This window comes from Corvus moneduloides, chromosome 23, assembly GCF_009650955.1.
Source record: "Corvus moneduloides isolate bCorMon1 chromosome 23, bCorMon1.pri, whole genome shotgun sequence".
NCBI classification, from domain to species: Eukaryota; Metazoa; Chordata; class Aves; order Passeriformes; family Corvidae; genus Corvus; species Corvus moneduloides.
The window spans coordinates 6555075-6582136 of NC_045498.1; the positions used below are offsets into that span (position 1 = coordinate 6555075).

At 59.7% G+C, this 27062-nt stretch overlaps 6 protein-coding genes across 10 annotated transcripts; 3 read left to right on the forward strand and 3 right to left on the reverse strand.

Moving 5' to 3' along the window:
• Positions 1-9: 9 nt before the first annotated feature.
• On the reverse strand, positions 10-2346 carry SLC30A2 (solute carrier family 30 member 2). Its single transcript, XM_032132568.1, has 8 exons — positions 2216-2346; positions 1865-2064; positions 1476-1622; positions 1063-1216; positions 816-972; positions 515-620; positions 286-420; positions 10-210 (listed from the first exon to the last, which is right to left on the reverse strand). Exons 1-8 carry the CDS (start codon positions 2263-2265, stop codon positions 65-67), a joined length of 1095 nt encoding a protein of 364 aa, XP_031988459.1. The 5' UTR covers positions 2266-2346; the 3' UTR covers positions 10-64.
• A 931-nt stretch (positions 2347-3277) lies between these two features.
• On the reverse strand, positions 3278-6772 carry TRIM63 (tripartite motif containing 63). 3 transcript variants are annotated; one of them, XM_032132566.1, is made up of 9 exons: positions 6570-6772; positions 6295-6461; positions 4989-5154; positions 4609-4704; positions 4221-4454; positions 4097-4119; positions 3818-3942; positions 3639-3716; positions 3278-3534 (listed from the first exon to the last, which is right to left on the reverse strand). In XM_032132566.1, exons 1-9 carry the CDS (start codon positions 6726-6728, stop codon positions 3524-3526), a joined length of 1059 nt encoding a protein of 352 aa, XP_031988457.1. In that variant the 5' UTR covers positions 6729-6772; the 3' UTR covers positions 3278-3523. The 3 variants fall into 3 exon arrangements, with proteins under 3 accessions (XP_031988457.1, XP_031988458.1, XP_031988456.1); XM_032132567.1 differs by having other exon boundaries at positions 3639-3713; positions 4989-5157; XM_032132565.1 differs by having other exon boundaries at positions 4989-5157.
• A 2105-nt stretch (positions 6773-8877) lies between these two features.
• PDIK1L (PDLIM1 interacting kinase 1 like) lies at positions 8878-17074 on the forward strand. 3 transcript variants are annotated; one of them, XM_032132375.1, is made up of 3 exons: positions 8878-8952; positions 9821-11230; positions 13982-17074. In XM_032132375.1, the coding sequence occupies exons 2-3, from the start codon at positions 10946-10948 to the stop codon at positions 14720-14722; spliced, it is 1026 nt and encodes a 341-aa protein (XP_031988266.1). In that variant the 5' UTR covers positions 8878-8952; positions 9821-10945; the 3' UTR covers positions 14723-17074. The 3 variants fall into 3 exon arrangements, with proteins under 3 accessions (XP_031988266.1, XP_031988265.1, XP_031988267.1); XM_032132374.1 differs by having other exon boundaries at positions 8892-8952; positions 9824-11230; XM_032132376.1 differs by having other exon boundaries at positions 8896-8952; positions 10929-11230.
• A 3961-nt stretch (positions 17075-21035) lies between these two features.
• On the forward strand, positions 21036-23705 carry FAM110D (family with sequence similarity 110 member D). Its single transcript, XM_032132638.1, has 2 exons — positions 21036-21231; positions 22081-23705. The coding sequence occupies exon 2, from the start codon at positions 22191-22193 to the stop codon at positions 23223-23225; it is 1035 nt and encodes a 344-aa protein (XP_031988529.1). The 5' UTR covers positions 21036-21231; positions 22081-22190; the 3' UTR covers positions 23226-23705.
• A 135-nt stretch (positions 23706-23840) lies between these two features.
• C23H1orf232 (chromosome 23 C1orf232 homolog) lies at positions 23841-25371 on the reverse strand. Its single transcript, XM_032132422.1, has 4 exons — positions 24810-25371; positions 24634-24720; positions 24452-24549; positions 23841-24240 (listed from the first exon to the last, which is right to left on the reverse strand). The coding sequence occupies exons 1-4, from the start codon at positions 24894-24896 to the stop codon at positions 23982-23984; spliced, it is 531 nt and encodes a 176-aa protein (XP_031988313.1). The 5' UTR covers positions 24897-25371; the 3' UTR covers positions 23841-23981.
• A 270-nt stretch (positions 25372-25641) lies between these two features.
• Positions 25642-26967, forward strand: ZNF593 (zinc finger protein 593). The gene is made up of 3 exons (XM_032132443.1): positions 25642-25862; positions 26322-26384; positions 26499-26967. The coding sequence occupies exons 1-3, from the start codon at positions 25666-25668 to the stop codon at positions 26638-26640; spliced, it is 402 nt and encodes a 133-aa protein (XP_031988334.1). The 5' UTR covers positions 25642-25665; the 3' UTR covers positions 26641-26967.
• Positions 26968-27062: the final 95 nt, after the last annotated feature.

Here is a 27062-nt window from a genome sequence, read left to right on the forward strand (position 1 = left end):
CACCCCGTGTGCTCTGCTTTATTTCCCACACATAAAAAGTCCCCCCGGGACGCGAGGGCGGGAGTCAGTCGCGGGGGGGCTGGCATTCCCGGCAGTCCCGCATCTCCTCGGAGTAGCTCTCCACCTGGATGGTGGTGGTGTGGAAGCGGAAGGCGCCCTGCAGCCGGGAGCTGGCCTCCTCCAGCACCTCCTGCGCGCTGGCAGCCGCGTCTGCGAGGAGAAGATTTGGGGATGTCGGGGTGCGGGGGAACCCCGACCCTCCCCAGCCAACATTGTGACACTCACTGATGGCGATGTGCACTGAGAGCAGCGGCTGTGCCGCCGTCAGCGCCCAGATGTGGAGGCTGTGCACGGCCTCCACGCCCCGCACCGCCAGCAGCGTCTCCCGCACCGCGTTGAAATCCATCCCTTTGGGGGTTCCTGCGGAGGCAGAGCCGCGGGAGCTGCAGGGACGGGGCCCACGGCACCCACGGGTGACCCCGCGGCCCAGTCCCCCTCCCCGGTGGGTCCCTACCCTCCATGAGGACGAGGAGGACGTCGCGGAGGATGGTCAGCGTCGTCCCCAGCACCAGTGCGGAGAAGAGGAAGGTGCAGATGGGATCCACGTACTTGTACTCAGGCTGGAGGGGGTGGGGGGGGTGAGGCCCCTCCAGCACCATCACCTCACCCCAAATCCCCATTGGGACCGGTAGGGCGGGCACACAGTCCTCTGTGTCTCTCCCTGTGCCTGGCCACAGCTGTCTGGAGCTGCTGTCCCCATTCCCCAGCACCTCCTTTGCCCCCAGCACCCCCTTTGCCCGCAGTACCACCCAAACCTTGAAGAAGATGATGTAGGAGGCGATGAGGACGCCGACGCTCTGCAGCAGGTCCCCCACGACGTGGACGAAGGCGGCACGGACGCTGGCGTTGGGCTGCTCGCCGGCTGCCCCGTGGCTGTGCCCGTGCCCCGTCTGGTGCAGAGCCACCCCCATCCTGCGGGCAGGGCACTGGTGACACCCCAGGGGCCACCAGGCTCAGGGAGGGGACACCCTGGGAGGGCGAGAGCCACGCGGCCGTACGTACACGAGGTTGACGGCCACGGCGCAGGCGGAGGTGATGAGCATGACCCCACCCTGGATGTCGTAGTCCCCCGAGAGCAGGCGCTGGGCCCCCAGGTAGACCAGGACCCCTGTGACCACCCAGATGGAGAGCACGGAGAGCAGGGCCCCCAGGATCTCTGTGGAGAGACCCCACCCCACACTGCTGCCTCACTGCCGGGCCATTCCGAGCACCATTCCCAGCTCCCCGGCAGTGCTGGGACAGTGGGGACACCTGGCACTCATTCCCAGGGATGCTCCTTGCGCAGGGCTGGCGGCGCCTCTGCCTTGCCCTGCTCATGGTGCCAGGACTTTGCCAGGGCTCCCCAGGTCCCTCAGGGCACCCCAGAGCACCTGGTCCCCATGGGGAGGGCACCCCGGGCTGGTGCCACCGCTTACCTGCCCGGTGCCACCCGAAGTTCATGGTTTTGGTGGGGGGGCGTGAGGACACCCAGAGTGCAAAGAGGCTGATCATGATGCTGGCAAAGTCCGTCAGGAGGTGGGCAGCGTCTGTCAGGATGGCCAGACTGTGCGCCAGGTACCCGCCTGCGGACACAGGACATCGGGGGGACATTGGGGGGACATGGCAGGGGTCCTGCCCTGAGCTGGGCACAGATCTGCTCATCCCGTGCCACAGTGGGGTCCCACTGGGTGTTTTGAGCCACAGAAAGCCAACAGGGAGCTCTGGCCGCACCCACAGCAGGGAATCAGGACAAGAGGGGCTCTGGGCAGCCACTCGGAGTGACCCCACAGCGATCACCCCACTGGACCCTGCACCCAGCACTCACCCACGGCTTCCCCCACCATGAAGAAGAGGCAGATGCCAGCGGCCAGGTAGAGCTTCCTGCGTGCCCGCTGCTGCTGGCCGGGGTGGCCGTCGGCCCCCCGCGTGTGGCAGTGCTGGCCACGCCGCGTCCCCAGCTCCAGGGCGGGCGCCTGTCCCTGCACCGAGCTGTGCCCGTCCTTTTGCGCAGCCCCCACATAGAACCTGCCGGGCAAAGGGGTGGCTGGGGCTGGGCTTTGGGGAGCGGGTTGGACCCTGAATGCTCCCCCCAGCCCCTTCCCCGGCCAGACCCCACTCGGGAGCCCCACGGCAAAGAGGGGACACGACATCCGCACCCCCCCGGGCACCCCCGTACCCGCCTGCGCCCTCGCTCAGGAGGCGCCGTTTCTCGTCGCCAGCTGCCATCCTCCTCCGGGTCGGGAGGTCGGCCTGGTGACCCCGGCGTGTGGCCGGCGCTGGTGGCAGCCGGTGGCCTCGGCTCGTGTGAAGAGCCGGGATTCGTGTGCAAATCCCGGCTGGAGGAGGGACGGCCAAGCCGGCTGCAAAGCGCCCGCGGAGCCTGCCCCGGGCTGGGCCCCATCGCCCGCCACTCGGGGGGCTGCTGGTGTGGGGGGATTGCTCTGGGACCCCCCCATAGCGTCCCCAGGAGCTGCACACCCGGGCATGGCTGCAGCCCCCGCGGCAGAGGGGACGGAACATCCCCGTGTCCCCTCCAAAGGCACACGGTGACCGCCCCCCTCCCCGCCTTGGGGAGCCCTCAGACTCCCCAGTTTAGATCCAGCCATGTGATGGATAAGCCTGGAGCCCGATCCCCCCTTCCACAGCCGGGACTCCTGCCCCCCGCCCCGGGTGAGCGGCGTTAATTGCCCTGGGGCTAATTGCGCTTGTGGCCCAGCTCTGGGTGCTGCCTCAGTTTCCCCCTTGGTCCCTGCTGAGCCGGACTTGTGTTTTTGCAGGAGAAAAGCGTTTACGGGGTACTTTTGCATTTAGGATGTAATTTTTGCATTTATGGTGTATTTTTGCATCCAAGGTGTATTTTTGAGCTCAGTCCGCAGCAAACCAGCAGCTCGATGCCAAGACCATCCCCATTTCGGGGGCTGGCCCAGCCTGGAGCATCCTCAGCCCCTCTGTAACACATCCCCAATCCCGAGCGGGCTCTGGACAGGGCATCCCCCCACCAGGAGACAAATCCTGCCGGGTGCCGACCTGTTACATCCCGGGCAGGCGGCCAGGAGCGGCTGCCAGCACTGCCAGAGGTGCTAATGAGGCTGGAAATTAAGAGTTGGACCGACCGGACTCTTGGACCGGCGCTGGCAGGGACACCGGTGATGGCACCAGCCTGGCAAGCCCAGTCTCACCCCCGTGCCCACCGCGGGGCTGGAAAGCCGAGAGCGAGAGGTGAGGAAGAAACAACCACTCAAAGCACCGGTTTTCTTTACAAAATACACAAATTTCAAATCCGTGACAATTATATACAAAACAAGGGAATTACAAAACGTGCGGAATTGTCCTATTTGCACCCGTATAGAAAAGTGTCCTGTGCTGGAGCAGGCGCCGGCTCGCCAGGCTGCCGGTCCCTGCCGTGTGTCCCCCCCATTCCGAATCCGTCGCCGGACATCCTGTGCCCGGGGGCGTTTCTCCCGCGCCGGCAACGTTGCTGTGGCTACAGTGAAGCTGCCGAGGGAGAGGATGGGGTGATCAAGGAGGGTCTAAGCCCCCAAAGCTCCCCCACGGGTGCTTGAGGGTGCTGGGGAGGTGGGTTCAGCCCTGCCCCTTACCCATCACTGTCCTCTCGGGCGCTGAGTTCTCTTCCACCTCTTCTTCCTCCCCATCAAAGTACTCCTCATCTTCCTCTGCTGCAAACAAGTGGCCAAAGGTCACCAGGGGCCACCAGGAACAGCAAATAGTGTCACCAGGTGGGTGGGAGTTGGTAAAGGAGCACTGGGGGCTGAATTACCGGGGTCGAAGTCCAAGGCGTGGACGGCCTCAGTGAGGTGGTCCAGGCTCACGGAGAAGGCGTCCATGTTCTCATATCCCTGCTCGATCTTGTCCAGGCGACCGCCCTTGGAGGCCTCCACGATCCTGGGCAGGGAGAGCATGGATGTGTGTGTCCCTGTCCCCTCGCTGAGTGGGGGGAGCGTGGGGCACCAGGGCAGGGGGTCAGGGCATCCCCCCACTCGCCAAATCCTGCCCGTGGGGCTTGGATCATGGAAATTTCCCCAGTCTGAGCACTTACGTTTTGATGAGCTGCTTGGCATTCTGTGGAGAGGGAGAAGGGGAAGGAGGAGATGAGTGAAGCCGCACACAGTGTGACCCCCATGGGGGCACCAGCGGGGAGGGGGAAGGTTTGGGGGTCTCACCATGAGGAAGGCAGCCCCCCCGGTCTCCTCGGCTGCCTGGATGGCTGTCTCCACCAGCCGGCTCGACTTCTCCAGCTGCTCCTTGTACTGGCAGATGAGGCTCTGGATGAAGGCGGTCTTGTCCGCCTGCTCCTGGGAGATGCGCTGCAGCAGCTCCGCCTTCTTCTCCTCCAGCAGCGCTGCCAGGGCGTCAAAGCGAGCACAGAGCGCCCGCTTGGCCGCCACGCTGTTCTCCTGCGGGGACAAGGGATGCCACCTCTGTGTCCCTCCAGCACCTGCAACATCCCAAGGGCTTCCCATCTCCATGGACTCTACCCCACTCCCGGCCATCCCCGGCTAAGCTTTCACCCTCGGGTTTTTGTGGGGCTCCTTTTCCCCCTTTTCTCACCTCGGTGCTCTGGCAGGAGTCCTCCAGCTGGGAGATGATAGTCTGGATCCGGTCATTCCCCGCCACGAGCATGGAGATGCAGTTGTTCAGCTCAGTCTGGTGAGGGACAGGTAGAAGAAATTTTAACTCCTTTGGAGAGGAGAACTTCTCCCATCCCAACGCAGGGACGGGCTGGGCATTGCTTGTCCCCAGGTCTGCTCCCCCACACCCCTCACCAGCCACAGCTGCTCTAAATATAGTCTGTCTCCTGGGCGAAGTCACCCGGGGGCTATTAATACCCCGTGAGCCAGTCCCGCTGTTATTTGTGACTGTCCTGGCTCAGCACATCGCCCCGGCCCAGCCGTGTCCCCCGCAGCCCCCCCGGGTCCCCCCCACGGCACCTTCTGTCCCTGGAAGACGGTTTGCAGTGGGGCCACCTCGCAGTCCTTGTGGGCGCCGAACACTTTGCACATGGAGCAGGTGGGGACCTCGCAGGTGACGCAGTAGATGTTGATCCGCTCGTCCTCGTGCTCCTTGCACATGGGGTGCTCCCCCTTTTTCAGTGGCCTGCTGGAGAGGGTGGCACGGCCACGGTGACGTCCCCGTCACGGTGACATCCCCACCAGGGCGATGTCCCTGCTGCAGGGACACCCCTGCCACGATGGCGTCCCCACTGCGGCATCACCCCCAGGGTGGTGACACCCCCATTGATGCTGCACAGTCACCTCAAAATCAGGTCCCCAGGAAAGAGGCCAGATCCTGGCATAACCCCACAACTGCTCCTTGGGGAACCACCAACCTCTGTGCCTGTGTAAACCCCAGTATGTCCCAGTTTAAACCACCGTGGTGCTGGGCATGGCAGTGGGTGGCGCTGGGGACGGGGGGGGCTGCGGTCCAGAGGCGCTGCACCAGTGCCTAATTTTAGCCTCGTGCTGCCCGGATTTATCGTCACCCGTCGTGTGACCGGGGTGGGGGCACCCAGAAACCCCCGGGGGGTCCCGGACGGGGGCTGCGGCTCAGTTGTCCCATCGACAGCAAGGAGGGACATGGGCACAAGCCAACCCTCTGAAGCAGGGACAGGGCTGGGCCCCCCGGACCCCCCGGCAGCCGCGGACACCTGCCACGTGCCATCGTTCCCGTCCCCATGGCTCTCACACAATATTTACAGTGGTTCAGGGAATTTGGCCGGGGCCACTGCTCTGTCTTGAGAGCCTCTGACCCCTCTGTCCCCCCCCAGCCCCATCCTTGTACCCACTGGGGCCCCCCCAAACTGTCCCTCTGCCCCTTATCAGCCTCAGTGCCTGTTGTCATGAGCAGAGCCTGGATTTGTTCCCCACACCTCTTATCTCCCACCGAGTGTTCTAGCAAGAGCTTTTGGGGGGCAGCACGACATGCCCAGCTGCCACCAACCCCCCCAGGGACCCGCCATCCCCCTGAGACAGCCAGAGGCACAAACTGCTCTGGACAGGAGGGAGAACTGGGTTGGGGGAGGAAGTTTTGGGTCGCAGGAGGAAGATTTTGGCTGAGGGAAGAAGGTTTGAGTGAGGAAAAGATTTGAATCAGGGGTCATTGAGCCAGCAGGAAGACCCCCAGGTGTAATCTCTTGGGGTCTCAGTGCTGGAGCTGGGGCACGGGAAGGGCGGCATCCCCACATCCCCATGTCCCCATATCCCCCTGTCCCCCGCAGCCCCGGCTGCCCGTGCCCACCTGGAGCACTCCTGCTTGTAGATGTCGATGATGTTCTCCACCAGCAGGTTCCTCTGCAGCCCATAGACGCCGTGGCGGTCCAGCAGCACCTCGTGGCGGCACGAGGGGCACCGGAACCGGCCCCCCGAAATCAAACTGCCCCGGCTCTGCCAGTACGGGTTGGCGGCCTGGGAGGGGAAGACGAACATCAGGGGGTCCCTCAGTGTCCCCACAAACATCCCAGTGCCCCCCAGCCCGGGCGTGGGGACGGAATGGGCACGGGGACCCTGCCTCACCTGGAAGACGTCGTTGGCGCACTTGCGGCAAAGGTTGTGCTGGCAGGGCAGGATCACTACGGGCTTGCTGAACATCTCCAGGCAGATGGGACAGATGAGCTGCTTCTCCAGGCTCTCCATGGGGCTGCCATCCTGCAGGATGCCGGCTTGGAAATCCATGGGCTCGTCAGGGCTCTCCTCTCACCGCTCTCGCTGCCGGCGCCCCTCGCCCCGCTATTTATAAGGCGCTCGCTGGTCATGCGGATCCCAATCCCGACGCGGTGCCGCGGTGTCGGGTGTCCGGGGACAGCACCTGTCACACGGTGGTGAACCATCGGGAAGGGCCAGTAAACAAGATGGGCACAGCCTGTCCAGGAGGCCCTGCCCGCCCGTGCCGTGGACATGCCTAAAGCGGAGCTGCGGGGTAAACAGGGCCACGCGCTGCCCCGTGGCCAAATGGCTGCATGCCCTGGGAGCAGCACGGCCTGGGGCTGGACCCCAAAACAGCATCACGGTGGGGACAAGGAGGGGCAAAAACCAGCCCCGTGGTCATTAGGACATTGTGATGGTTCCAGAAATCAAGCAGAGCTGGGCCAGCTGCAGCAGGGGGTGGCTTATCCAGAGTTTGTCCCTTTCCCCACCCAAAACATTACCAGTTCTGGGGTGCAAACACACCTTGCCAGTGGCTCCCTGTGTGCTTGGAGGGGAGAGGCAGCTCTGGGGAGACGCAGCCCCTGTCCCTGGTACATGCAACAGGGTGCCCCCTCCCCAGGCAGGGGCTGGGGTCTCCTCTGTGTCCCCAAACACAGTGGGGGCTGCTCAGGCTGTTCCCCACACCGGTGTCACGGCCATGACCCAGCTGGCTCCGCTGCTGGGGTTCAAAACCTGACCCAGAAACGCTTGAGGGGGCAGAGGGTGAGCACAGCCCTCGCTGAAAACAGCCCCGGACATGATGCCCAGCTGGCTTGCCAAGGGTCAGTGCTGGCCAGAGGGAGAGCTGTCAGCACGGGCAGCTGCACCGCGAGGGTAACTCTACCCTTGCCACAGATGGGTCACGGCGGGGGGACAGGCTGGGGCCTGCTGCAGTGACCACAGCGACTGCAGGCAGGAGGGGGGGCAGGGGTGTGTGGGCACATAGGTGTAGGTGTGCAGGGATGCAGGGATGCAGGATGCACAGGTGCACGGATACACGTGCGCATGGATGCACAGGCACACGGCGTCGGGGTGCACTGACCCCCTCCTCTCCCCAGGCCTCCCCCCACAGCTGTTTTGGGGCTCCTTCCTCCCCAGCTCACGTGTGGAGCAAGTGACTGAGCCGGGACCTGCCAAGCACATCTTGCAAAATTGTTCCTGTTCTGGCCCCGGCGGCTCTGCCAGGCGCTGGCAGGGGAACAGGGCTGGCTGGGCACCGGGCAGGGCAGAGCAGGGGTCCGACACTGACCAGACCCAGACACGACCTGGCCCTGCCCAGAGTGACATTGATTAACTAATTGCTTCTGGACTCGATTAAGGGGATTCACAGGAATGGAGGGGTTGTAATGCCCTAAGCAGCTTTCCGAACCCACAAGGGGCTCATTGGCCCCTAATTGGCTTGGGACAGCTTAGGCAAGACCCAGGGCACTAATCACCCCCGGGATCCTTCCCAATTAACCCTGGAGAGCCCACTCTCCAGGGAATGAATCTCCCTCTCCTTGGTCTTTGCAGGGCCCTGAGCAGTGGGTGGCCCTGGCTTCTCCTAAAATGTCCCTGTGATAGCTTTGCAATGCTTGAGGAGACAGCAGGACCTGTGACAGGAGCCCTGTGCCCCCAGCTCCTGGACATGGGGGGCACTTCCAGCCCTGCAGCCTGGCGAGGAAAGGGGCACAGAACAGGGAACAGAGAGGGGCGGCAGCTCTTGTGTCACCGCCACACAAAGCCAGAGCACAGCCAAGGGTGTGAGGGGCTGTAGTGATTTTTTCTGGCCACCAAGCAATAAATCATAGAGTCCCGGAACCGTTTGTTTTGGAAGGACCTTAAAGCCCATTCCAATCCACCCCTGCCACGGGCAGCGACACCTTCCCCTATCCCAGGCTGCTCCAGCCTGGCCGTGGGCACTTCCAGGGGCACCCACAGCTTCTCCAGGCAACCTGCACCAGGGCCTCCTCACCCTCGCAGGGAACAATTCCTTCCTGATTAATAACCAGAAATGTAAGTAATTAATTAATTGATTAATTAACATCATTAAACGCCCTCCGCGCTCGCCCCGCCCCGCCGCCCCAGCTGGCCAATCACAGGGCGCTGCGCCCGGAGGGGGCGTGGCCGCGGGGTGGGCGTGGCGCGGTGGGCGTGGCCGCGGCTGAGGAAGGCGGGCGGGCGGAGCGCAGCCCTAAGATGGCGGCCGGGCGGCGGCGGCGGCGGCGCTGAGGTAACGCGGCTTCTCCCGGCCCGGGGGCGGCCTCGCATTGCCCCCGGCGGGTTGTAGCGGGGCGGGATCCGCTCTGCAGGTTGGGGGGGGGCCCGGTAAGCACTGCGGCGGGCAGGGCCCAGCGGGCTGGCATCGTCCCCCCATCTGGGGCGAGCGGTGCGCCGGTGCTTCCCTTCACAACCGCAGGTGGGGGCCCCGCGCGGCCGCCCCGAGTAGGAGGGGGGCATTTGTATTATCTCTGTTATCTCTATTATTTATATATTCGTATTATTCCATAATTGCCGCCGTTAAGGAGGCGGGCGGCGCTTCCCGGGCCCGCGGGAGCGAGCGGCGGCCCCGGCCCGGTGTCCGCTCGGCTTGGCCCGGCCCCGGGGCTCCGGCAGCGCTCGGGCAGCGCCGCGGGCCGGGGCAGGGCCGGGGGCGGCCCCGGGGCTCGGCGCGGTGGCACGGCCGCGGTGACAGCCGGCTCCCGACACGGGGGGCCGTTCCGTGCCCGCTTGGAACCCGGTGTGCCCGTGTTTGAGTAACGCAGCGCAGTGTTTTCCTCCGGAGTTATTCGGCCGCTGGTGAAATTACAGATCCTGCCCTTGTTGGCCCATCGGATCTCAGTGTTCAGGCTCTGATCTGAAGTTGCAGCCCCGCTACAGGTGCAGCCTCGGGCCATCCCGTGAGTGGATTCTCCTGGTAACGCGTTTCTCACACACGTCACATCTTGGTTCAAAACCTTAGTGCAAATGTGTGTCACACAGCTTTGCTGAAAGGTTAAAATATCTCTGTAGCATTGCCTGAGACTGATGATACCTTTTTTCTCTCTCTTTTTCTTTTTTTTTTTTCTTTTTTTTTCTTAAAAAAAAAAAATTGCCTAAAGCAGTGGAAATACTTGAAAGCTTCCTACTAAAAACAGGCGTTTGTTTCAATGTGGTCCTTATTGCCTGGTTTACTGACATAAAGAGAATTACCTTTATCACTGGCTGTCTTAAAGCTATTGTAGTTCTGATCTACCAGTGTGATTTTACTTACTTATTTATTTATTTACTTTTGGTTTTGCGTTTCATTCTGTTTGACCAGTGATCCTTGGCTAGCCAGGCTTTTTTTTTTTTTTTTAATTTATTCCTGTCTCTAGTCAGTGTCCCGTTTTGGTTTGGTTGTGTGAAGGTGGTGCTGGTGTTTGGTTTGTAATCTTGTAGGGCAGCGTGCAGGGACGGTCATAAATCTGCAGCAGGGTTTGGTGGCTTTTTTTTTTTTTTTTTTTTTGTGTGTGTGTGTCTCTCTCTCTCTCTCTGTTTTACTTTCAGAGCAATAACTTAACTTTTGTCCTTGCTCTGTTGAGCAAAAGTGAAAGTTAGATGCTGGGTGCAAACTTCTGCAATCAGTTGTCCTTTTTAACCTTTCATAGCTGTAGATTCCTCGTGCGGAGGAGACTTGGTGAAAAATCAGTCGCCTCAAAAAGTAAACCGGGAGCGATTGAAGCTTTCTCTTCTCTGAGCAAAACAGCTTAATTATAACAGAAACATTTGCTCCTGCAGTCACCTCCACAAGAGGCAGTTAATTAAAATCTGTCACTGCCCAACCAGGGGCTTCAACTGGAACCTCCTGTGCTCTCCAGGCTGGATGGGGAGCATGACACCCTCCTGTTATTCCTGCAGATGCTCACGGAAGACACTGAGGGAGAGGAGCAGGAGCGTTCTCGATAGTCCTGTCTCGGCACGATACCAGTCTAGGTTTGAATTGTTGCCACCTTGAACGCACTGGGCTGTATTTGAAATCTTAACGAAAAGATGTAATTTCACTTCCACCTGGCCCGTGGCAACAGGTGCAGGTTTATGGAGTAGCTTCTGGAATGTTCTAGCACTCGACCCCCGTTAATGGCGGGGTCTGGGCAGGCCCAGCGCTGCCACGCCAGCCCCTAGAGGGGAAAATACAGCCCGGTTCCTGTGCCTAAGTTTTAGTTCTGTGGGTTTTTCCCCCTTCCCCAGAACCTTTGCTCTTGAAGATGGTGAGTAGCCAGCCTAAGTACGATCTAATTCGGGAGGTTGGTCGTGGCAGTTATGGTGTGGTGTACGAAGCGGTCGTCAGGAGGACCTGTGCCCGCGTGGCCGTGAAAAAGATCCGGTGCCACGCTCCGGAGAACGTGGAACTGGCTCTGCGCGAGTTCTGGGCCCTTAGCAGTATCAAGAGCCAGCACCCCAACGTCATTCACCTGGAGGAGTGCATCTTGCAGAAAGATGGCATGGTGCAGAAGATGTCCCATGGCTCCAGCTCCTCCCTTTATTTACAGGTACACGAAGCCGAGGGAACGGGGTGGAAGGAATCGGTAACAGTGTGGAGCTGGGGGGAAGGAGGTGGGGCAGCCAGGGTCGTGGTTTTGAGGTGTGCTCAGATAGGTGAGGGGATTGTTTGCATTGCTGACACCCAGAATTTAATAGAGGTCTTTAAAAAAACTGAACAATCACCTGGATCTTGGGACTTGGAGCCGTGCTGCTCTAAAAGACTCCAGAATTTGTATTTCATGCAAATCTGCTTTGATAATTTGCGGAAGCCCCACAGGTGAAGCCCAGGGGAGGTGCAGGCTGTGGAGTTCTTGGCAGCAGCCCTGCTGCAGGTTAAAGAGCACTCCTGTCCTGGGATAGAGCTTGGAGGAAATCCATCCTGGGTGTCCTTGGAAGAGGAAGTCACTGTCTTGTTTTGTAGGAAGCCAACACTTAAAACTCTTTCAGAAACAAGAAGCAATTGGTAGCACATCATGAGCTGTTTCTTTTTTTCATAAATAAATATTAGGCTCTTGAAAGAGGGGTGAAGATATGATAAATAAGGGAATAAATATCAGTCTGAAAGCATCCTTTAAGTTTGAAGATGCGTATTTTTGAAGAATAAGTAGCTCTGGGAAGACACTGAAAGATAATCTAATTAATTCCCTTGTCAAGAAGCAGCCCCAAGTATAAATCACCCCTTGGCAGAAATTTGTGTCCCTGGTTTAAAAAGCCAGCAGCCTGCTCAGTGTTTGCTGTGTTATCCCTAGTCAGCTCTCATCATTTCAGTTTTCATTGTCATTCCTGCTGTCTGCTGTGGGCCTTTTGTTGGTGAGCAGCCCTGCAGATCCCGTTATGCCGGGTGCTGTCCGAGCCTGAGAACCAGGATCCTTGGCTTTGCCAGCTCCCTGTGGCTTGGGAGCCGTTCCTGACTTGTTCTCATGCAGGGATTAGGCTAAAATTATACTGGCCAGCTCATGGGGGAGAAGTCAGTGCCTTACCTTCCTGGTTTTAGTGGAGCTGCCAGGGATTGCTTCCAACTTGAGGGCAGATGTGCAGGGAGGAGCTTTGAAAGCCCCAGGGTGGAATTGTAAGGTGGGGGAAGAGCTTCCAGCTCACCCCCAGCGCTGGTTTGGATGGTGGTGCTGGAGAGCAGCTGGCACAGGCACCTGGCCCCTGCCAGGCACAAACACCACAGATTGTTGTGCTGCTCCAGAGGGAAGAGCAAAGGGCAGAGCTGAGCTGACTGGCAGGGTCACTTTCTGGTAGCCTGGGCTAAACTAAGGACAATCAGACACCCCTGTCCTCTCCCAGGTGATGTCACAGAGCTGAGCTGCTGCTCTATGTGAGGAGACTGAGGAAGGGGTGTCACCCTCTCCTGGGACAGATTCTTAGCGCCAGCTGAACCAAATCTGTGGAGTTTGAGTCCTGAATTAGCTTTGTCTGCTGGTGCTTTGCCACTGTCACAGATGTAGGGGGTGGATTTTGTTGTCTTAACTCGCACAACATCTGCAAGTTCAGCTCCTGTGACTCTGTGGAGGGCAGAGCTGTGTTGGTGCCCTGTTGGCAGAGGAGACTCCCTGCTCTCCTGAGATACCTTAATCTCACTGTTCCTGACTACAAACCCTAAATAAGACATTTTTTAGCTCTAAAATAGATTTACTGTTTAAATTGGTCTGGGAAGATAGCTGTGAATTACTACCATTTCTTTTCTTGAAAAGGTCCCTTTTTAAAAGCACTTCAAGATGCCTCTCTGAGTATTAACACACAGCATAATTTTTGAAAGCCAGATTGATTTAGTATCCATTGGTTTACTGCTAACAGGAATAATTGCAGGACTTTGCTTGCAGAGCTGCCTCAGAGGAGCTGAAGAGGCAAATGCAGTTGTGTAAACAGGATTAGTAAAAGTGATTGCAGGTTTTACTTTGCTTTCGGTGTGAAGCAGCTGTGAGAACTGGCTGCTCAGCTTGTGTTCCTGAAAATACCATGCGGATAATGATGGTGGGAAGGGTGTTCCGTGCTCAGCTGTGCCTGTAGATCAGTGTTCTCCTGAGCTCAGGGGTCCTGTGTTAACTTGCTGGAATTCATTAATGTGTCAGGAATGGAGAACAGGCTTTAAAAATCTCTCACGGATAAATACAGCTGCGTGGAGTTACTTGTGAGACTTTGTTTATCCCGAAAAGCTGTTGGCAAAGTGGGTGGAACAGGCTTTGTCAGGGTGGGACACTGTCCAGCTGGGACAGATGGGAGGGTAATGGCCACTGAGTATCTTTAAAAATTCTGTTATCAGGGTCGAGCTCCACTTCTGGGCAGGAGCCTGAGCTTGATATGCTCCACACAAGTGAAGATAAGGAGGCTGGCAAATACATTGTGATTTTTTTTTTTTTTCCTTTTCCATAAAAACATTTGCATAATGTTTACTTTCCCCTGTTGCAATATCTTGCTCTCTGGATTGTTGAGAGGAGGATCAAACAATCCTAGAATGGTTTGGGTTGGAAGGGATCTTAAACCCCATCTCATTCCCATGGGCAGGGACACCTTCCACTATCCCAGGTTGCTCCAACCTGGCCTCGGACACTTCCAGGGGTTCAGGGGCAGCCACAGCTTCTCTGGGTAGCCTGTGCCAGGGCCTCAGCAGCCCCACAGGGAAGAAATCCTTCTGTGTAATTAACCCAAATTTCCCCTCTCCGTGAAGATCCTGCTTTCATTCATTTTTTCCATCATATCCTTTCATTCTCATGTTCATCAGGTAGTTACGACGTTTCTTTTCCCCGTTGCAGCTTGTAGAAACCTCATTAAAAGGAGAAATAGCCTTTGACCCCAAAAGTGCTTATTACCTGTGGTTTGTGATGGATTTCTGTGATGGAGGAGACATGAACGAGTACCTGCTGTCCCGAAAGCCCAACCGCAAGACCAACACCAGCTTCATGCTGCAGCTCAGCAGCGCCCTGGCCTTCCTGCACAAAAACCAGATCATCCATCGGGACCTCAAGCCCGACAACATCCTCATCTCCCAGAGCAGGGTGGACGCCAGCGACCCGGAGCCCACCCTGAAAGTGGCGGATTTTGGGCTGAGCAAGGTGTGCTCGGCTTCCGGGCAGAACCCCGAGGAGCCCGTCAACGTCAATAAATGTTTCCTGTCCACTGCCTGCGGCACCGACTTCTACATGGCCCCCGAGGTGTGGGAGGGACACTACACGGCCAAGGCAGACATCTTCGCCCTGGGCATCATCATCTGGGCCATGCTGGAGAGGATCACCTTCATCGACACCGAGACCAAGAAGGAGCTGCTGGGCAGTTACGTGAAGCAGGGCACGGCCATCGTGCCCGTGGGCGAGGCGCTGCTGGAGAACCCCAAGATGGAGCTGCTCATCCCCGTGAAGAAGAAGTCCATGAACGCCCGGATGAAGCAGCTGATCAAGGAGATGCTGGCGGCCAACCCGCAGGACCGGCCCGACGCCTTCGAGCTGGAGCTGAGACTGGTCAACATCGCCTTCAAGGACAGCAGCTGGGACACGTGAAGGGGCTCGGCGGGAGCTGCCTGGCAGGCAGAGCCTGAGCTCACCTGCAGGGGGTGGTTTTCACCTCACTGGAGTTTCCCGACAGGAATGTTGAGTTGGCCACGGTGTAAAATCCCAGAGTGAGATGTGAGGGTGTTCCTTGGTGTGCACTGGCAGGGGGATGTTGAAAGAGCCAACACTACTTGATTTCCAGCACTCTGTCATGGAGTGTCTCATACATTCCAGTTTCCTATGTCAGTATTAGGAACTCTCATGGAAAAAAAAAAAAAAAGGAAAAGGTTTGCATGCTGGCAGTGCAAATCTTGAGGCTTTGTAATGTAATCTGTGTATATATTTATGTACATGAGTGACTGGGAGCGTGTGGCACTTAAATTATTTGCTGTGGGTCTGGATGACTGGGGTCTGCTAGAAAACTGGGTGAGGAAGGTGGGTGAGAAACACTCCTTCTTCCCCAGGCCTGAATGACTTTATTATTTATTTTTGTTATCTGATTTCAGAGACTTGACTTTGTAAACAAAAAAAAGCAATGCAAGGGGATCAGCTGCTTTTGAAGTGCTAACGTGGCTGATCTTAGCACTTAGAGCTTAATGAGCTCATCACCGAGGGAGTCAAATTAAAAATGTACAGTCAGGTGCTGGCAGGGGACTGGGTCATTGATCATTTGATTTTGCTTTTATTTATCGATTAATCTGCCTTTTCTCAACATGCTTTCTGCTCTGGTGTCTATAATCCAATAGCACCTTGAGGATTTATCACAGCAGAATTCTGTGCCATTCCTCAGTTGATGGAAACACGGATGAGGGAATCCAGCAGCATGTTCTTAAAATCCTTCAAAATGCAGTGGCAGCACAGTTTTCCCACTAACTGGATCCAGCTGATAATCCTGGCCATGGCCTTTTCCTCTCTGGCACTGCCCCTGATCCAGTGGGGATGAGGGGACAGAGGTGGCTCTGGCCCGTGGCTCACACCTGGTGTCAGAGCTGGGAGAAGGCTCGGTGACAGGTATGTGAAGGGTGCCAGCCTGGGTTGATTTATTTTTTTTTATTTATTTCTCCTCCTTTTAAAGAAGTGATCTTTATTTGAAAGTGCAGATGGGAGGATGGGGAGCTTTGGAGCAGCTGGAAGCTGCTTATCCCCAGCTCTTGTTGCACAGAGCAGATTGAGGCTGGGAGAGGTTTTGCTGAGGCCACCTGACTCTGCAGGGCTGACAGAAGCTCTTTGTACCAGCACAACACTTTGTTCTTTTGGGTGCAGGACTGACCTTTTCCGTGCAGTTTGACCTTTTGGAACAAGCGGAGTTAAAATTGCCTTTAAAGCTGCAGGAAAGGCCAGTTTTCTTAATAAATTCAATTTAATTTTTTTCCTCCACCCAAATATTACTTGAAAATGGCTGTAAGTATTTCCATGTATAATTTGCTTTTTGAATACTGTTCCCTCTTAGTGCCTGGGGAGCAATTCTGGGCACTCAGTGTTTATTCTTTGAGTGTGAATAAACAAAATACCATTTTTTTGTTTTTCCAAGAGCAAAAAAGATTCTGATTCCACCCAGCTGCTGAGGCTTTACAGGCCACAGGTGGTTCTTAGCTGGTGCTGTGTGAGCTGGTGCCCGTCACCCAGCTGGCCTTAGTTTGTAATTCTTGTTATTTTCTTTCACTTCATCGTTTTAGGGAGTGATCCTCAGACAAACACACTTCACTTCTGTGCCAGCTCTGCCTCCCAGTTCTCACATCTCAGCAGGGTCACTGGATGAGTAAAGTTTGAAGGGGGTTTATAATTCACGTTAAACTTGAGAGCTTTTTAAAAATAAGGGGGTGAGCGTCCCCTTCTCTCACCCAGGCAGAAGTCATAACCAGGGTGTGAACCTCCTGCAGAGTAACACTGCTCCCCTCTGAGGTGCTTTGTGACTCACCCGATTCCCCTCTGCAGGGTTCCACTGCCTGCAGGGCAGAAATGAGGGAATGGCACAGGGAAGTCTTGGGGTTTTTGACTCCCAAAGTGTTTCTTTGCACTGATTGCCACTTTATAGGTCGGGGGTGCCTGAAATCCCCCTCATGGTGCTTATCCTCGCTGTTGGGTGACACTGGTAGTCCTCGAGCTCTGTGTTCTCTTTGAGTTTTGTTGTCTGAGGTCTTTGTTTTGAGAAAACAAATCAAGTTGTTGTAGCAGCTGCGGGGTCGTTCACCAGCGTGACACGAAGTCAAGACACTTTCCAGCGCTTGGGAAAGATTTTTTTTTTCCATGTTTTTCTTTAAAAACTGTAAAATATATTTTATGGAGAATTTATAATGAGGAAAATTATTGTGTAATTTATTAAATTCATGACTGTTTTTGAAATAAAATCTTGAATTTCAATGAAGTTTTAGGACTTTTTAGGGGGAAGTGCTTTCGGTCAGTGCAGTGTCAGTGCTGCCCTCCAGGGACAGCATCCTGCTGCTCCCACATGCCCTGAGAAACCTCAGGAATAAAGGTGAGGAAACTTCATTACTTATCCATGACAGGCAAGTGTAGCCCTCATTTGCATGTTTTAATTAGCAGTGCTCTGGACAGAGGGTTCTGCAGACTGGAAATGCTGTAAATGAGTTCCTCTTGGAATTTACCCACAACAAACCCAAGCCCAGTGCTCTCCCCTGTGCCTGCACCTGTGGATTCCTGGTGCCAGGAGTGGGCAGATTCCCACCTGGCAGGAGCCTTGTGCTTAAGTCAATGCAGTTTGGATTTAGATTCCTTTTTTTTTTTAGGGGGTAAAGAATAAAGACCTTTAGTAAAGGAGAAAGTCCCACTTTTGGTTTAGTTCTAAGAGTGGTGATTTTAAATACAGACACAAGCTGAATTCCTTCCCCACAAAATGAAAAACAAACCATATATATATATAAAAATATATATATGACCCATATATATATACAAACTATATATATAATATATACTGTACTTTAAATATATTTAGCCCATAGGGCGGGCAGGGAACTCTGCAGGGAAATGCCCTGGTGCAGAAATTAGATATAATTGAGCCCCATCTGGGCTGGGAGAACCCGAGCTCAGCTCTGCTTTCCTCGGTCTGCAGAGGCTTCAGGCTGCAGCTTGCCCGTTCCTGGGCTGGGGTTGGGAGCTCGCCTTGTTGGTGTTTTTGCTTTGTTTTGGTTCAAGCAGAGTTTCCCTCGGCACAACCCACGGCGTACTGGCAGCTGGAGCTTTGGGGGGAGATAAATCCTGCTCCAGGGAGCCCCAGCCTCCACCCCACCCCTTGGAAAGGCCCTCCCTGCACGGAAACAACTTCCCCCCCACCCCACAGGCTCAGGTGGCCTTTGGACTGCGGGTGGCACAAACAGCCCCTGCTCTGTGTGGCTTTTCCCTTTGCTCCATCTCTTCCCCCGCTCTGTGCCCCGTGAATCCTCCCGGGGGCCATCGGTGGCTCCGTGCTTTGGATCCTTCCTGGCAGTTTGGGGACGGGAGGGTTTGGCCCAGGGAGAACCAGCTGGGAGCATCTGAACACCAACTCCAGCGGGTGGTGCTGGCCGGGGCTGCTCGGTTCCCCCTTTGGTTGGAGGGGCCGGTTCTGCAATTTCTGTGCTTCAGCACAAGAAAGGCTGAGGGATGTGCCTGGAATGCCACAAACCATCCAGAGCGTCTGAGGGACACGGAGGAGGTGGGAATACCAGACTGAGCTGCTGCAGATGCTGTTGAGGAGCTCTGGAAGTGTTTTGGGGGAATCTGAAACCCCATTTTTAGGAGCAGGGTGATGTCAAGTGACCTGAGGCTGGGCCAGGCACCACCGCTGGAAGAGGAGCCTGGGCCGTGTTCTTGCTCATTTCAGAGGCCCCTCTACTCTCAGGTTTGGGATGGAACCAGATGCAGCAGTGGCGGGTTCAGCCCCCCATCCTGACCCTGGGCTTGCTTCCCTCAGTCCTGGCAGCTCATTCCATCTCTGTCTTTCCTGGCTGTCCCTGTGGTCCCAGCACTGCCCAGCCCTCGCCTGCCGTGGGGTTTGGAGCCCCTTTGAGGGGTTGGAACATCCACAGGAGCCTCTCCTGGGCCCGGCTGCTCCAGTTCCAACTCGCACCAACACGTGGGTGCCTGCCTCGGATTAGGTGCTGGTTTCACATTTATTCATGCCCCTTTGAACCCTTGATATTTTTAAACTTGTCTAACAAGCCTTCCACCCCTGCCCTCTCCTGAAGGAAAGCCTGAGCCCTCTTTGGCTCCTCCCCGGGCGGTGGCATTTGCATGGACTTCGGGCCTGAGGAGCTGCTGTGGGCTGTGAAAGCGAACCAGCCAGTAGAGACAGCTGGCTGGGCCACCAGGTGCTGCATTCCCAGCTGCACCCAAGTGATTTCTGAAATTATGTTTTGAAAGGAGAAACGTATCTGGAAAGAGCTCAGCAGGACACGGTGGCTTCTGGTCACCTGGAGGGGTTGGAGCAGTGCTGGGAGCAGGGTTGGTTCATCAGGAGAGGAAAATGCTGTGGAAGGAGGATCTGTGCTCTGGGACTCGTGGCCTTTGGGGACCTTCTCAGCCTTTTCTCACCCTGGAAGTTTCCACAGCTGGCCCCAGCTGTGGCTGGGTTTCACCTGGGGTTGTTTTGCTTGCCCAGCTCTGTGCTCCCTTCCAGCCGCATGGAAGAGCAGAGAGAGCTCTGAGTAACCTTAAATAAAACCAAGGGACTTGAGCATCCACATGACTCCAAAAAGCCCCCTGGTGCATCCACAGGAGGCTGAAAATGGGGTAAATGCCTTCCTAGAAGTCACAGGGACAAAACCCTTATCACCAGGAAAAGGAGGAGCTGCCTGGGAGTTTGATGCCAGGAAGAGCCCCTCAAATCATCCCTTCTTTTATCCCAAAGGGAATCTGCCTTATCCAAATATTCCAGTTCAACAGCAAGTGCCTGGCAGGGGCTCCAAGGAGGGTGATGACTCTGGGACAGGCATTTGGGAAGAGCATCCCATGGGGACAGGCTGCATCCGCCAGGGAAAGGTGATTTCAAGGCTGCTCTTACTTGTGGCCACAACAGCTTCCAGGATTCCAGCTTGGAAAATAAAACACTTCCTAATGAACAGTGACTCATGTTGCCTGGAGTTAAAATTAAGGTCCATGAGGGAATCCAGGGGCAGATCCCAGAGCTGCCACGGGTTTCTCTGTCACTTGGCCTGATCCTATTCCCTGTCTTCCACCGGATATTCTCAAGTGCTGCCGCATCCTGCACACAGAGCCCAAGTGTTGCCTGCTTTGCTCCTCTCCAGGTTTATTAGAATAAAAGAGGTGATTTGTCCCTTCCTTGCTTTCACTGGGAATTTTTTCCAGTGCCTGCAGAGCTTGAACAAGGCCTGGTCCCTCTCATCCTGCCCAGCTTCCATTTTAGCCCCCGTTTTCGTCGGCACAGGAATCCTGGCCCCAGCCCCTTCCTGGTCCTGCTGCCATGGCCGGGAAGGTGCTGGATGCAGCCCCAGCCCCGTTCCCGGCACTGGCTCTGGAACAGCAGCTCCTCAGGAAGGAACTGGGGTGGGGACAGAAGTGCTCGGGGACAGGTCCCCTCTCATCCCGGGATCTGGGGCCGAATGCCGTGGCTTTGTCCCCACTGGAGCCTCCCCAGTGCCTGTGACCAGCCTGGGCCGGGCTGTGCCCCAGCTCTCCATCCAAACTGGCTGCCAGAGGGGTGCAGGGAGCTGGTGGCTCCCCAGGGAGCCCTGGGGGCTTTCTCTGGCCCCGCTCTGAGGGTCTGGGAGCCCAGCTCGGGGTGCAGCAGGTCCTTCCCCCTCTGCTCCGGTGCCACGTTCGCAGCCCCCCGGGCTGGAGCTGGGGATGGAGGGGGCCGGGATTGTCCCTGTGGGAGCACTCGGCCCTCGGGGAGGGGAAGAGGGCAGCGGTAAAAATAACCTCTGGGCCAGCTCCAGCCCATTGTGGCTTCCTGCGATTTACAGCCCTTCCCGGGGGGAAGAGGCAGGCACCGGCCATCTCGGGGCTGGCTTTGACCCTTTCGCCGCCACCGGAGAAGGTGCCAGAAGGACCTTTCCTGCCTGGGCAGGATCCTGGGGAAGGGGATTGTGGTGGGCTCCTGCTCCTGAGCGGCCCCCAGCACCCTGGGGTGGGTGTGGAAGGAGAAGCTGCTGGAGTGGACATGGTTTCCCTGCCCCACTGCTGACCCGCCAAGAGACTCGGAGGCAAAAATCTCTGCTGCAGATCCCGAAATCCCGGCCGGGTTCCCGTAAGGAGGCGGAGGGAGGGGGGGAGCTGGCAGAGGTGAGCTGGAGTTGCTGGAGGAGGGGGGTTAATGCCGGGCAGGGCCTGGGGCAGGGCTGGGAAGGGGGATCAGCACGGAGTGGGCTCCTGCCGGCCGGGCTGAGCTGGGCTGGCAGGGGTTAATGGGCTGGCTCTTCCTCTTCCTCTTCCTCATCCTCTATATGAGGCTGCTGCCGGCTCTGGGCTCAGTTTGCCGCGGCAGCCAGAGGGGCAGGAGCTGCGTGAGACTGGAGCATCCCATCCCTGCATCCCATCCCTGCATCCCTGCGTGGGCTCAGGTGAGCGAGAGCATCCCCCACCTGCCTGGCTCAGGTCCTGGCACAGGTCCTGCCCCTGGGGAGGGTGAGGGCTCAGCCTGGGCACCTCGTGCTCATCCCTCGGGGCACAGGGCCAGACACCGCGTGCCTCAGTTTCCCCGTGTGTACTCCGGGGTGGGTGCAGTGTGGAGCCCGTGGGCTGCGTGTGGAGCTGCGTGGCAGAGGGCTCGTGGGCTGTTTGCTCCCGTGAGCTCTGCTCTGCCCGGCCCCGTGTCCCTGCTGTCACCCAGGGCTGGTGATGGAGTGGCTCTTCAGGGCCCTTCAGGCCTTTTCTGCACAGTGGGACCCATCCGCTTCGGGCATCTACAGCCCCAGCTCCAGACTCCTTCCCCCACCGCCGGATTCACACACGGGCGCTGGGGTGAGCTGAGCAAGGGCCAGAGCACCCCAGGGCTGCTGAAACCCCCTGGTTCCGTGCCCTCACACACGGAGAAAGGGAGAATCTTCCCTCCCTCCCAGCCCAGCCTGGCTGTGTGGGGCACGGCTCGGGGACCCCCAAACACCCCCAGCCGTGGGGCAGCTTGCCAGCTCTCCTGAGCGCAGCTTTGTTCTGCCGCTCGGGAAGACGAGGCGGCGGCCGGCTCCGGTATTTTTTCCTGTTGGAAGCCGCTCCAGGGATGCGGGTGAAGCCGGCGGATGCTCGGCGCTTCTCCCTTCCTGCCCGGGGGCTGTTCCTGGCTGGGCTGGCAGGACTCGCTGCCTGTGCGGCATTTGAGGGGACCCTCAGCTCTGCTTCGGCCCCATCCTCCTCGTCCTCCTCCTCACCGCCGCACCCTCGGGGCTCACCCTGACTCTCCTCTCTCCTCCCAGGGCTGAATCCAGGAGCCGAGCGAAGCTTCAGGAGCCTCCCCAGCTGCCACACCGGACCTGCCCGGCCACTCCGAGGGGAACAGAGCGATCAGCAGCGCCGTTCCGGGGCGATGGTGCCCTTGGGCAGCCCCAGCCTCGCCGTCTGCGCCTCCAGCAACCTGCGCCTCGTGGCCCCCGGCCGCGGCTCCCCCCTGGCCTGGCTGAACCGGAGCCCCGAGTGCCCGCAGGGGCCGGGGGGCAGCGGGGGCCGCAGACCCAGCGCCGTGGAGCGGCTGGAGGCCGACAAGGCCAAGTACGTCAAGTCCCAGCAGGTGATCAACAGGCGGCAGGAGCCGGCGCTGCGGGGCTCGCCCCGGCTGTCCCCCCACGGCCGGCGCCTGCTCGCCCGCCAGCAGTGCAACGAGCTGTGTCCGGGCTCGGAGCTGGGCCGGGACGGGCCCCGGAAGCTGCCGTGCCCGCAGTCCCCCGTGTCGCGCCGCAGCGGCAGCCGGCGCCTGCTGAGACCCGACTCGCTCATCATCTACCGGCAGAAACGGGACTGCCTGGCCGGGGACAAGGAGAACACCAAGGGCTCGGGGCTGGTGCGGCGACTCTTCCAGGGACCCCTCAGAGACAAACCCCCCAGCTCGCCCCCTGCCAGGGCGCTGGGCGAGGGACCGCCGGCCCCCCAAAGCCCCGAGACCCCCATGCTGTGGGCGCCGGCGGAGAAGGAGGAGGCGCGGACGCCGGGAGGCAGCAGCGGCGGTGACGGCGGTGGCATCTTCCCCGTGCCCGGCAGCCCCGCGGCGCAGCCCCCCGGTGCCCCCGGGAAGGAGCCGCTGGCTCTGCGAGTGTCGCTGCCGCTCTCGGAGCAGGAGCGCTTCTTCAACTACTGCGGGCTGGACCGGGCGCTGGTGGAGCTGCTGGGCCGGGAGCGCTTCGGGCCGGCGGGCTGGGACAACGCCTCGGCCCGGCCCCCCGGCTCCTGCGAGTCCGAGCCCGAGCGAGCCTCGGGGGGCAGCGAGGGGGACGCGGGGCCGGGCGAGGAGGAGCCGGACGTCCGGCTGGGCTCCGCCGTGTCGGTGGTGGAGCGCAACGCCCGTGTCATCAAGTGGCTCTACGGTTGCCAGAGAGCCTGGGCGGCTGCCAAGGAGTCCACGGTCTGAGCGGGGACGGCCTGGCCGCGACGAGGACACCCGTGTGGCTCCCGCTGGCTGGACGTGGCCCCTCGCCCTCGCTGGATGTGGCCCACGGGCTGGTGGCAGCCATGGCAGTGGGGATGCTGCAGGCAGGGAGAACCACCAGGCCCACAGGCTGAGTGTGGTGAGGGCACCCGAGGGGCAGGTGAGGAAGGGACACCCCCGGGTGAGTCTCTCCAAGGCCTCAGGGCCACAGGATGCTGTCTCCCTGCTGTCCCCCATCATCTCCATCCTCCCTGTCCCCTGCCCAGGAGGGTGGGATGGGCCTGCAGTCCCCACTGACCACCCGTGTCCTGCTCCAGCTGCAGCCTGGGGGGTGGGCAGAGCCCGAGTCCCCTGTCGTGGGCAGTGCCCACCCCACAGCCCCCTCCTCCCCAGAACAGGGGCTGCTGGGGCCAGAGCAGCCCTCAATAAATCTGTTTGGGTTTTTTTTCTAGCCTGGCAGTGTGTGCAGCTGTGGGGGGGATGCTCCAGGGCTGGGGGGCTGCTCCCCCTCCCCACCTTTGGGGTTGTGCTGCTTCAGGGGCCCTGGGGCTGTTGTGGGGGGGGTGAGGGCAAGGAAAGCACCAGGCAAAGCTCAGGGAAAAGGGGCACCCTCGGGGTCTTTAGTGCAGATATGACACCCAAACCCACGGCAGAGCCCTCGGGCACGGGCAGGGCGCTGCCCGCCAGCAGTGGGGGGCCGCAAGTAACTGCTGGAGAGTCCGGCTGGTGCATCCTCCTCTAGTTGCCCTTGGGGGCGTTTTTATTCCGGATTTCGGCCAGCTTGCCAGCCAGGAAGCCCCAGTGGAAGGCCCCTTCCTCCGGCTCCCGCAGGTCACTGCCATCGTCACCCGGCGGCTCCCCAGGGCTCTCATCCGGCTCCGGGGGCGGCACCTTCTTGTCCGGCCCCGACGCCTGCTGCCACTTGGTAGCAAAGAGATCCCAAAATCCAGGTGCCTTCTCAGTGTGGGGCATCTCGGACGGCTCAGTGGCCAGCGGGCTGGGGAGAGAGGGGGACGGAGATGTCGCTGCAGGGACTTTCTTCCCAAGCCCCACGATGCCCCCCCTCCATGCCGGCTCTGCCCCGCCCGGCCGCACGGGTGCAGGCCGGGTAGGGGGATGCAGGTGATGGGGTGGGGGCTGTGGGCGCTCGGCAGTTCCCAAGGGTTGGATCCGGGTTCTGGGGTCCCCCCCAGCGATCTGCAACTTACTGGTCTGGGCAGGGCTCCGGGCTGAGCAGCTGGTGCTCGTCCTCACGGGTGAAGAGGGATGAAAGCGTCCGCCAGCCCCGGGCACCCACCCCCTGCACCTGCGGGAGGCAGCGCCGGGGTCACCGGGGACCTCCGGCTCCACGTGCCCCCCCTGCCCCCGCATCCCCCAACCCTCTCCTCACCTTCCTCGCCAGCTGGGACACGGGGCTGGCTCCCTCCTCCATCAGCGCAGGGGGCTCGGCCGTCTCCATCAGCTCGGGGGGGTCTCCCTGCAACGAAGCCCCGGGTGAGGGCAGGGGTGCAGGCAGGGGGAGGGCAGCGAGGTTGGCCACCCTATTTTGGGGACCCCCCACCCTACCTCGTCCTGCAGGGCCCCGTCCGGCCGCGGCCCCCCCAGGCTCTGCAGCACTTTGGCCTTGTAGAGCCGCCAGAAGCCCTGGGCCATGGCGAGGGGTTCAGCGGGGCCGGAGCCGGCGGGAGCCGCGGGCAGCGGGGCAAGGGGGGGCCGAATGGGCGACCCGGCGATCCGGTGGCTTCATTAAAGTTTCAGCGGCCACTTGCACCGCACAAAAGGAATCTGAGCCCGGGCTGAGCCGGGGGCAGCGCGGGGGCGGCCGCTCTGGTCACCCCCAAAACCCACCCTGACCCCCGCCGCAGCCCCCCGTGCCCCTCGCCCACTTGGGACCCCCAGGGCAGGAACACCCCCGCCCACGGTGCAGAGGAGGCTCTGGAGCTCCGCGCTCCCCCCGCCGCGTGTCCCCATCTATAATTGATCACGGGCGAAACACGATCAGCGCCGGGACGCGGCGCTGAGCCCTGCCCGGCTCATCACAGCGGTGACCGGGGCAGCACGGGGAGCACGGGGACACGGGGGGAGCGCGGCGGCAGCGCGGGGAGGGTGGCAGCGGGGCTGGGGGAGCGCTGGGGACGCGGCCGTGCCCGGGGAGCGCTCCCGGTACCGGGGACACCGGGGGGGGCGTGGCCTGCTGGGGGCGTGGCCTGCTGGGCGGTGGGCGTGGCCTGCTGGGCGGTGGGCGTGGCCTGTCGGGCGGTGGGCGTGGCCTGCTGGGCGGTGGGCATGGCCTGCTGGGCGGTGGGCGTGGCCTGTTGGGCGGTGGGCGTTGCCGCGGCCTCGCTCTCGCGGTTTGTGGGCGGGGCGCGGCGCGCAGCCCCCGCGCCTGCGCAGTGCGGCCCCGGCGCGGCGTGCGGCCGCTATGTCCCCGCGCAGCGGCCGCCGCACCGGCGCGCACCGGGCGCACTCGCTCGCCCGGCAGCTGAAGACGAAGCGGCGCCGGCGCGACCTGGACGAGATCCACGCGGACCTGAAGCCCGAGAACGCCGCGCGGCTGCTGCGGCAGGAGATCGACCCCGACCTGCCGGGCTGCGCCCAGTTCTACTGCCTGCACTGCGCGTGCGTGCGGCGGGGGGCTCCGGGGGGCTGCGGAGGGGGAGCTCCAGCCTTGGGATGGGCTTGTCCTGGTCCTGGGGGGTCCGTGGTTCCCGGCGGAGGTGGGGGACTTGTCCTGGTCCCTGAGGTTCCTGGCCGCTGGCATGGGGTTATCCTGATGCTGGGGGTCAGTGGCCTCTGGGAGAGGGGTGCTCAGGTCCTGGGGGGTCCCTGCCCCCTTGGGGGGGTTGCCCTGGTCCCAGGGGTAATCCCTGGCTCCTGGCGAGGGGAACTCCAACCCCTGGGGGAGTATCTTGTCCTGGTCTCGGGAGGGACCCTGTCCCTTGTGGAGAGCTTGTCCCGGTTTCAGGGTGAGCTCTGGCCCGTGGAGGATTGTGGTGGGACCCTGTCCCCCGGGTAGGACCCTCCCCAGCTCTGCTTCAGTCTTGGGGTCCCCCTCACCCCCGTCCTTTCACACCCCAGGCGCTACTTCGTGGACCTGAACAGCATGAAGGAGCACTTCAGATCCAAGGTGCACAAGAAGAGGTAAGAGGGGGCAGCCCCCCAAATTCTCCGGGGTGAGGGGGGTGGCAGGGGCAGTTGTGGGCTGGTCCTGCTCAGAGGAGCAGGTGGAAGCTTCATCCCCTCTGTGCCCCCCAGGCTGAAGCAGCTGCGGGAGGCTCCGTACACGCAGGAAGAGGCCGAACGTGCTGCCGGGATGGGCTCCTACATCCCCCCAAAGAAGGTGGAGGTGCAGACCCAGCCCCTCGAGGAGGTCACCGAGATGGAGACATCCAGCTGAGCGCAGGGACGGGGGACTGAGAGGCTGAGTGGCTCTGTAAGGACGTCTTTGTCCTCAGTTTTGCGAAAAAACATGTCCCAGGACAGCCTGCCAGCAAAAACCACCCTGCTCCTCCCACAGCCCCCCTGGCCAGGGCACTAACGAGGAGAAGGAGCCAGCAAGACCCTGGGTGCCCTCGCTGAGTGTCCTTCTTCTCCAGAAAGAGACAAGCTGCTTGTTCTCTGAGTGCTGGCAGGACTTTCTCTCTGCTTTTGGAGCAGTTTTAGGTCTCTGTCCTTAGGTCAGAGGTTATCCAGCGATGCACTCATTAAAATATGTCAACTAACAGTGTGGCAGCATTGAATGTGAGGGTGACGGTCCCCCCAAGGGGTGGGGGGGACACCTCAGGGTTGTGCTCTTCCCCATCACCCAAAGGTATCTGT

Coding starts and splice junctions, on each gene's coding strand:
- FAM110D (XM_032132638.1), top strand. CDS start 22,191: ATGGTGCCCTTGGGCAGCCCCAGCCTCGCCGTCTGCGCCTCCAGCAAC.
- SLC30A2 (XM_032132568.1), bottom strand. CDS start 2,265: ATGGCAGCTGGCGACGAGAAACGGCGCCTCCTGAGCGAGGGCGCAGGC. Junction 421..514: donor CCTCCTCGTCCTCATGGAGG/GTAGGGACCCAC, acceptor CTGCCTCCGCAG/GAACCCCCAAAGGGATGGAT. Junction 211..285: donor CTCAGTGCACATCGCCATCA/GTGAGTGTCACA, acceptor TTCTCCTCGCAG/ACGCGGCTGCCAGCGCGCAG.
- ZNF593 (XM_032132443.1), top strand. CDS start 25,666: ATGTCCCCGCGCAGCGGCCGCCGCACCGGCGCGCACCGGGCGCACTCG. Junction 25,863..26,321: donor TTCTACTGCCTGCACTGCGC/GTGCGTGCGGCG, acceptor TTCACACCCCAG/GCGCTACTTCGTGGACCTGA. Junction 26,385..26,498: donor TCCAAGGTGCACAAGAAGAG/GTAAGAGGGGGC, acceptor TGTGCCCCCCAG/GCTGAAGCAGCTGCGGGAGG.
- TRIM63 (XM_032132565.1), bottom strand. CDS start 6,728: ATGGATTTCCAAGCCGGCATCCTGCAGGATGGCAGCCCCATGGAGAGC. Junction 5,158..6,294: donor TACAAGCAGGAGTGCTCCAG/GTGGGCACGGGC, acceptor CACCCTCTCCAG/CAGGCCACTGAAAAAGGGGG. Junction 4,455..4,608: donor ACTCCTGCCAGAGCACCGAG/GTGAGAAAAGGG, acceptor TTGTCCCCGCAG/GAGAACAGCGTGGCGGCCAA.
- C23H1orf232 (XM_032132422.1), bottom strand. CDS start 24,896: ATGGCCCAGGGCTTCTGGCGGCTCTACAAGGCCAAAGTGCTGCAGAGC. Junction 24,721..24,809: donor ACGGGGCCCTGCAGGACGAG/GTAGGGTGGGGG, acceptor GCTTCGTTGCAG/GGAGACCCCCCCGAGCTGAT. Junction 24,550..24,633: donor TGTCCCAGCTGGCGAGGAAG/GTGAGGAGAGGG, acceptor TGCCTCCCGCAG/GTGCAGGGGGTGGGTGCCCG.
- PDIK1L (XM_032132375.1), top strand. CDS start 10,946: ATGGTGAGTAGCCAGCCTAAGTACGATCTAATTCGGGAGGTTGGTCGT. Junction 11,231..13,981: donor GCTCCTCCCTTTATTTACAG/GTACACGAAGCC, acceptor TCCCCGTTGCAG/CTTGTAGAAACCTCATTAAA.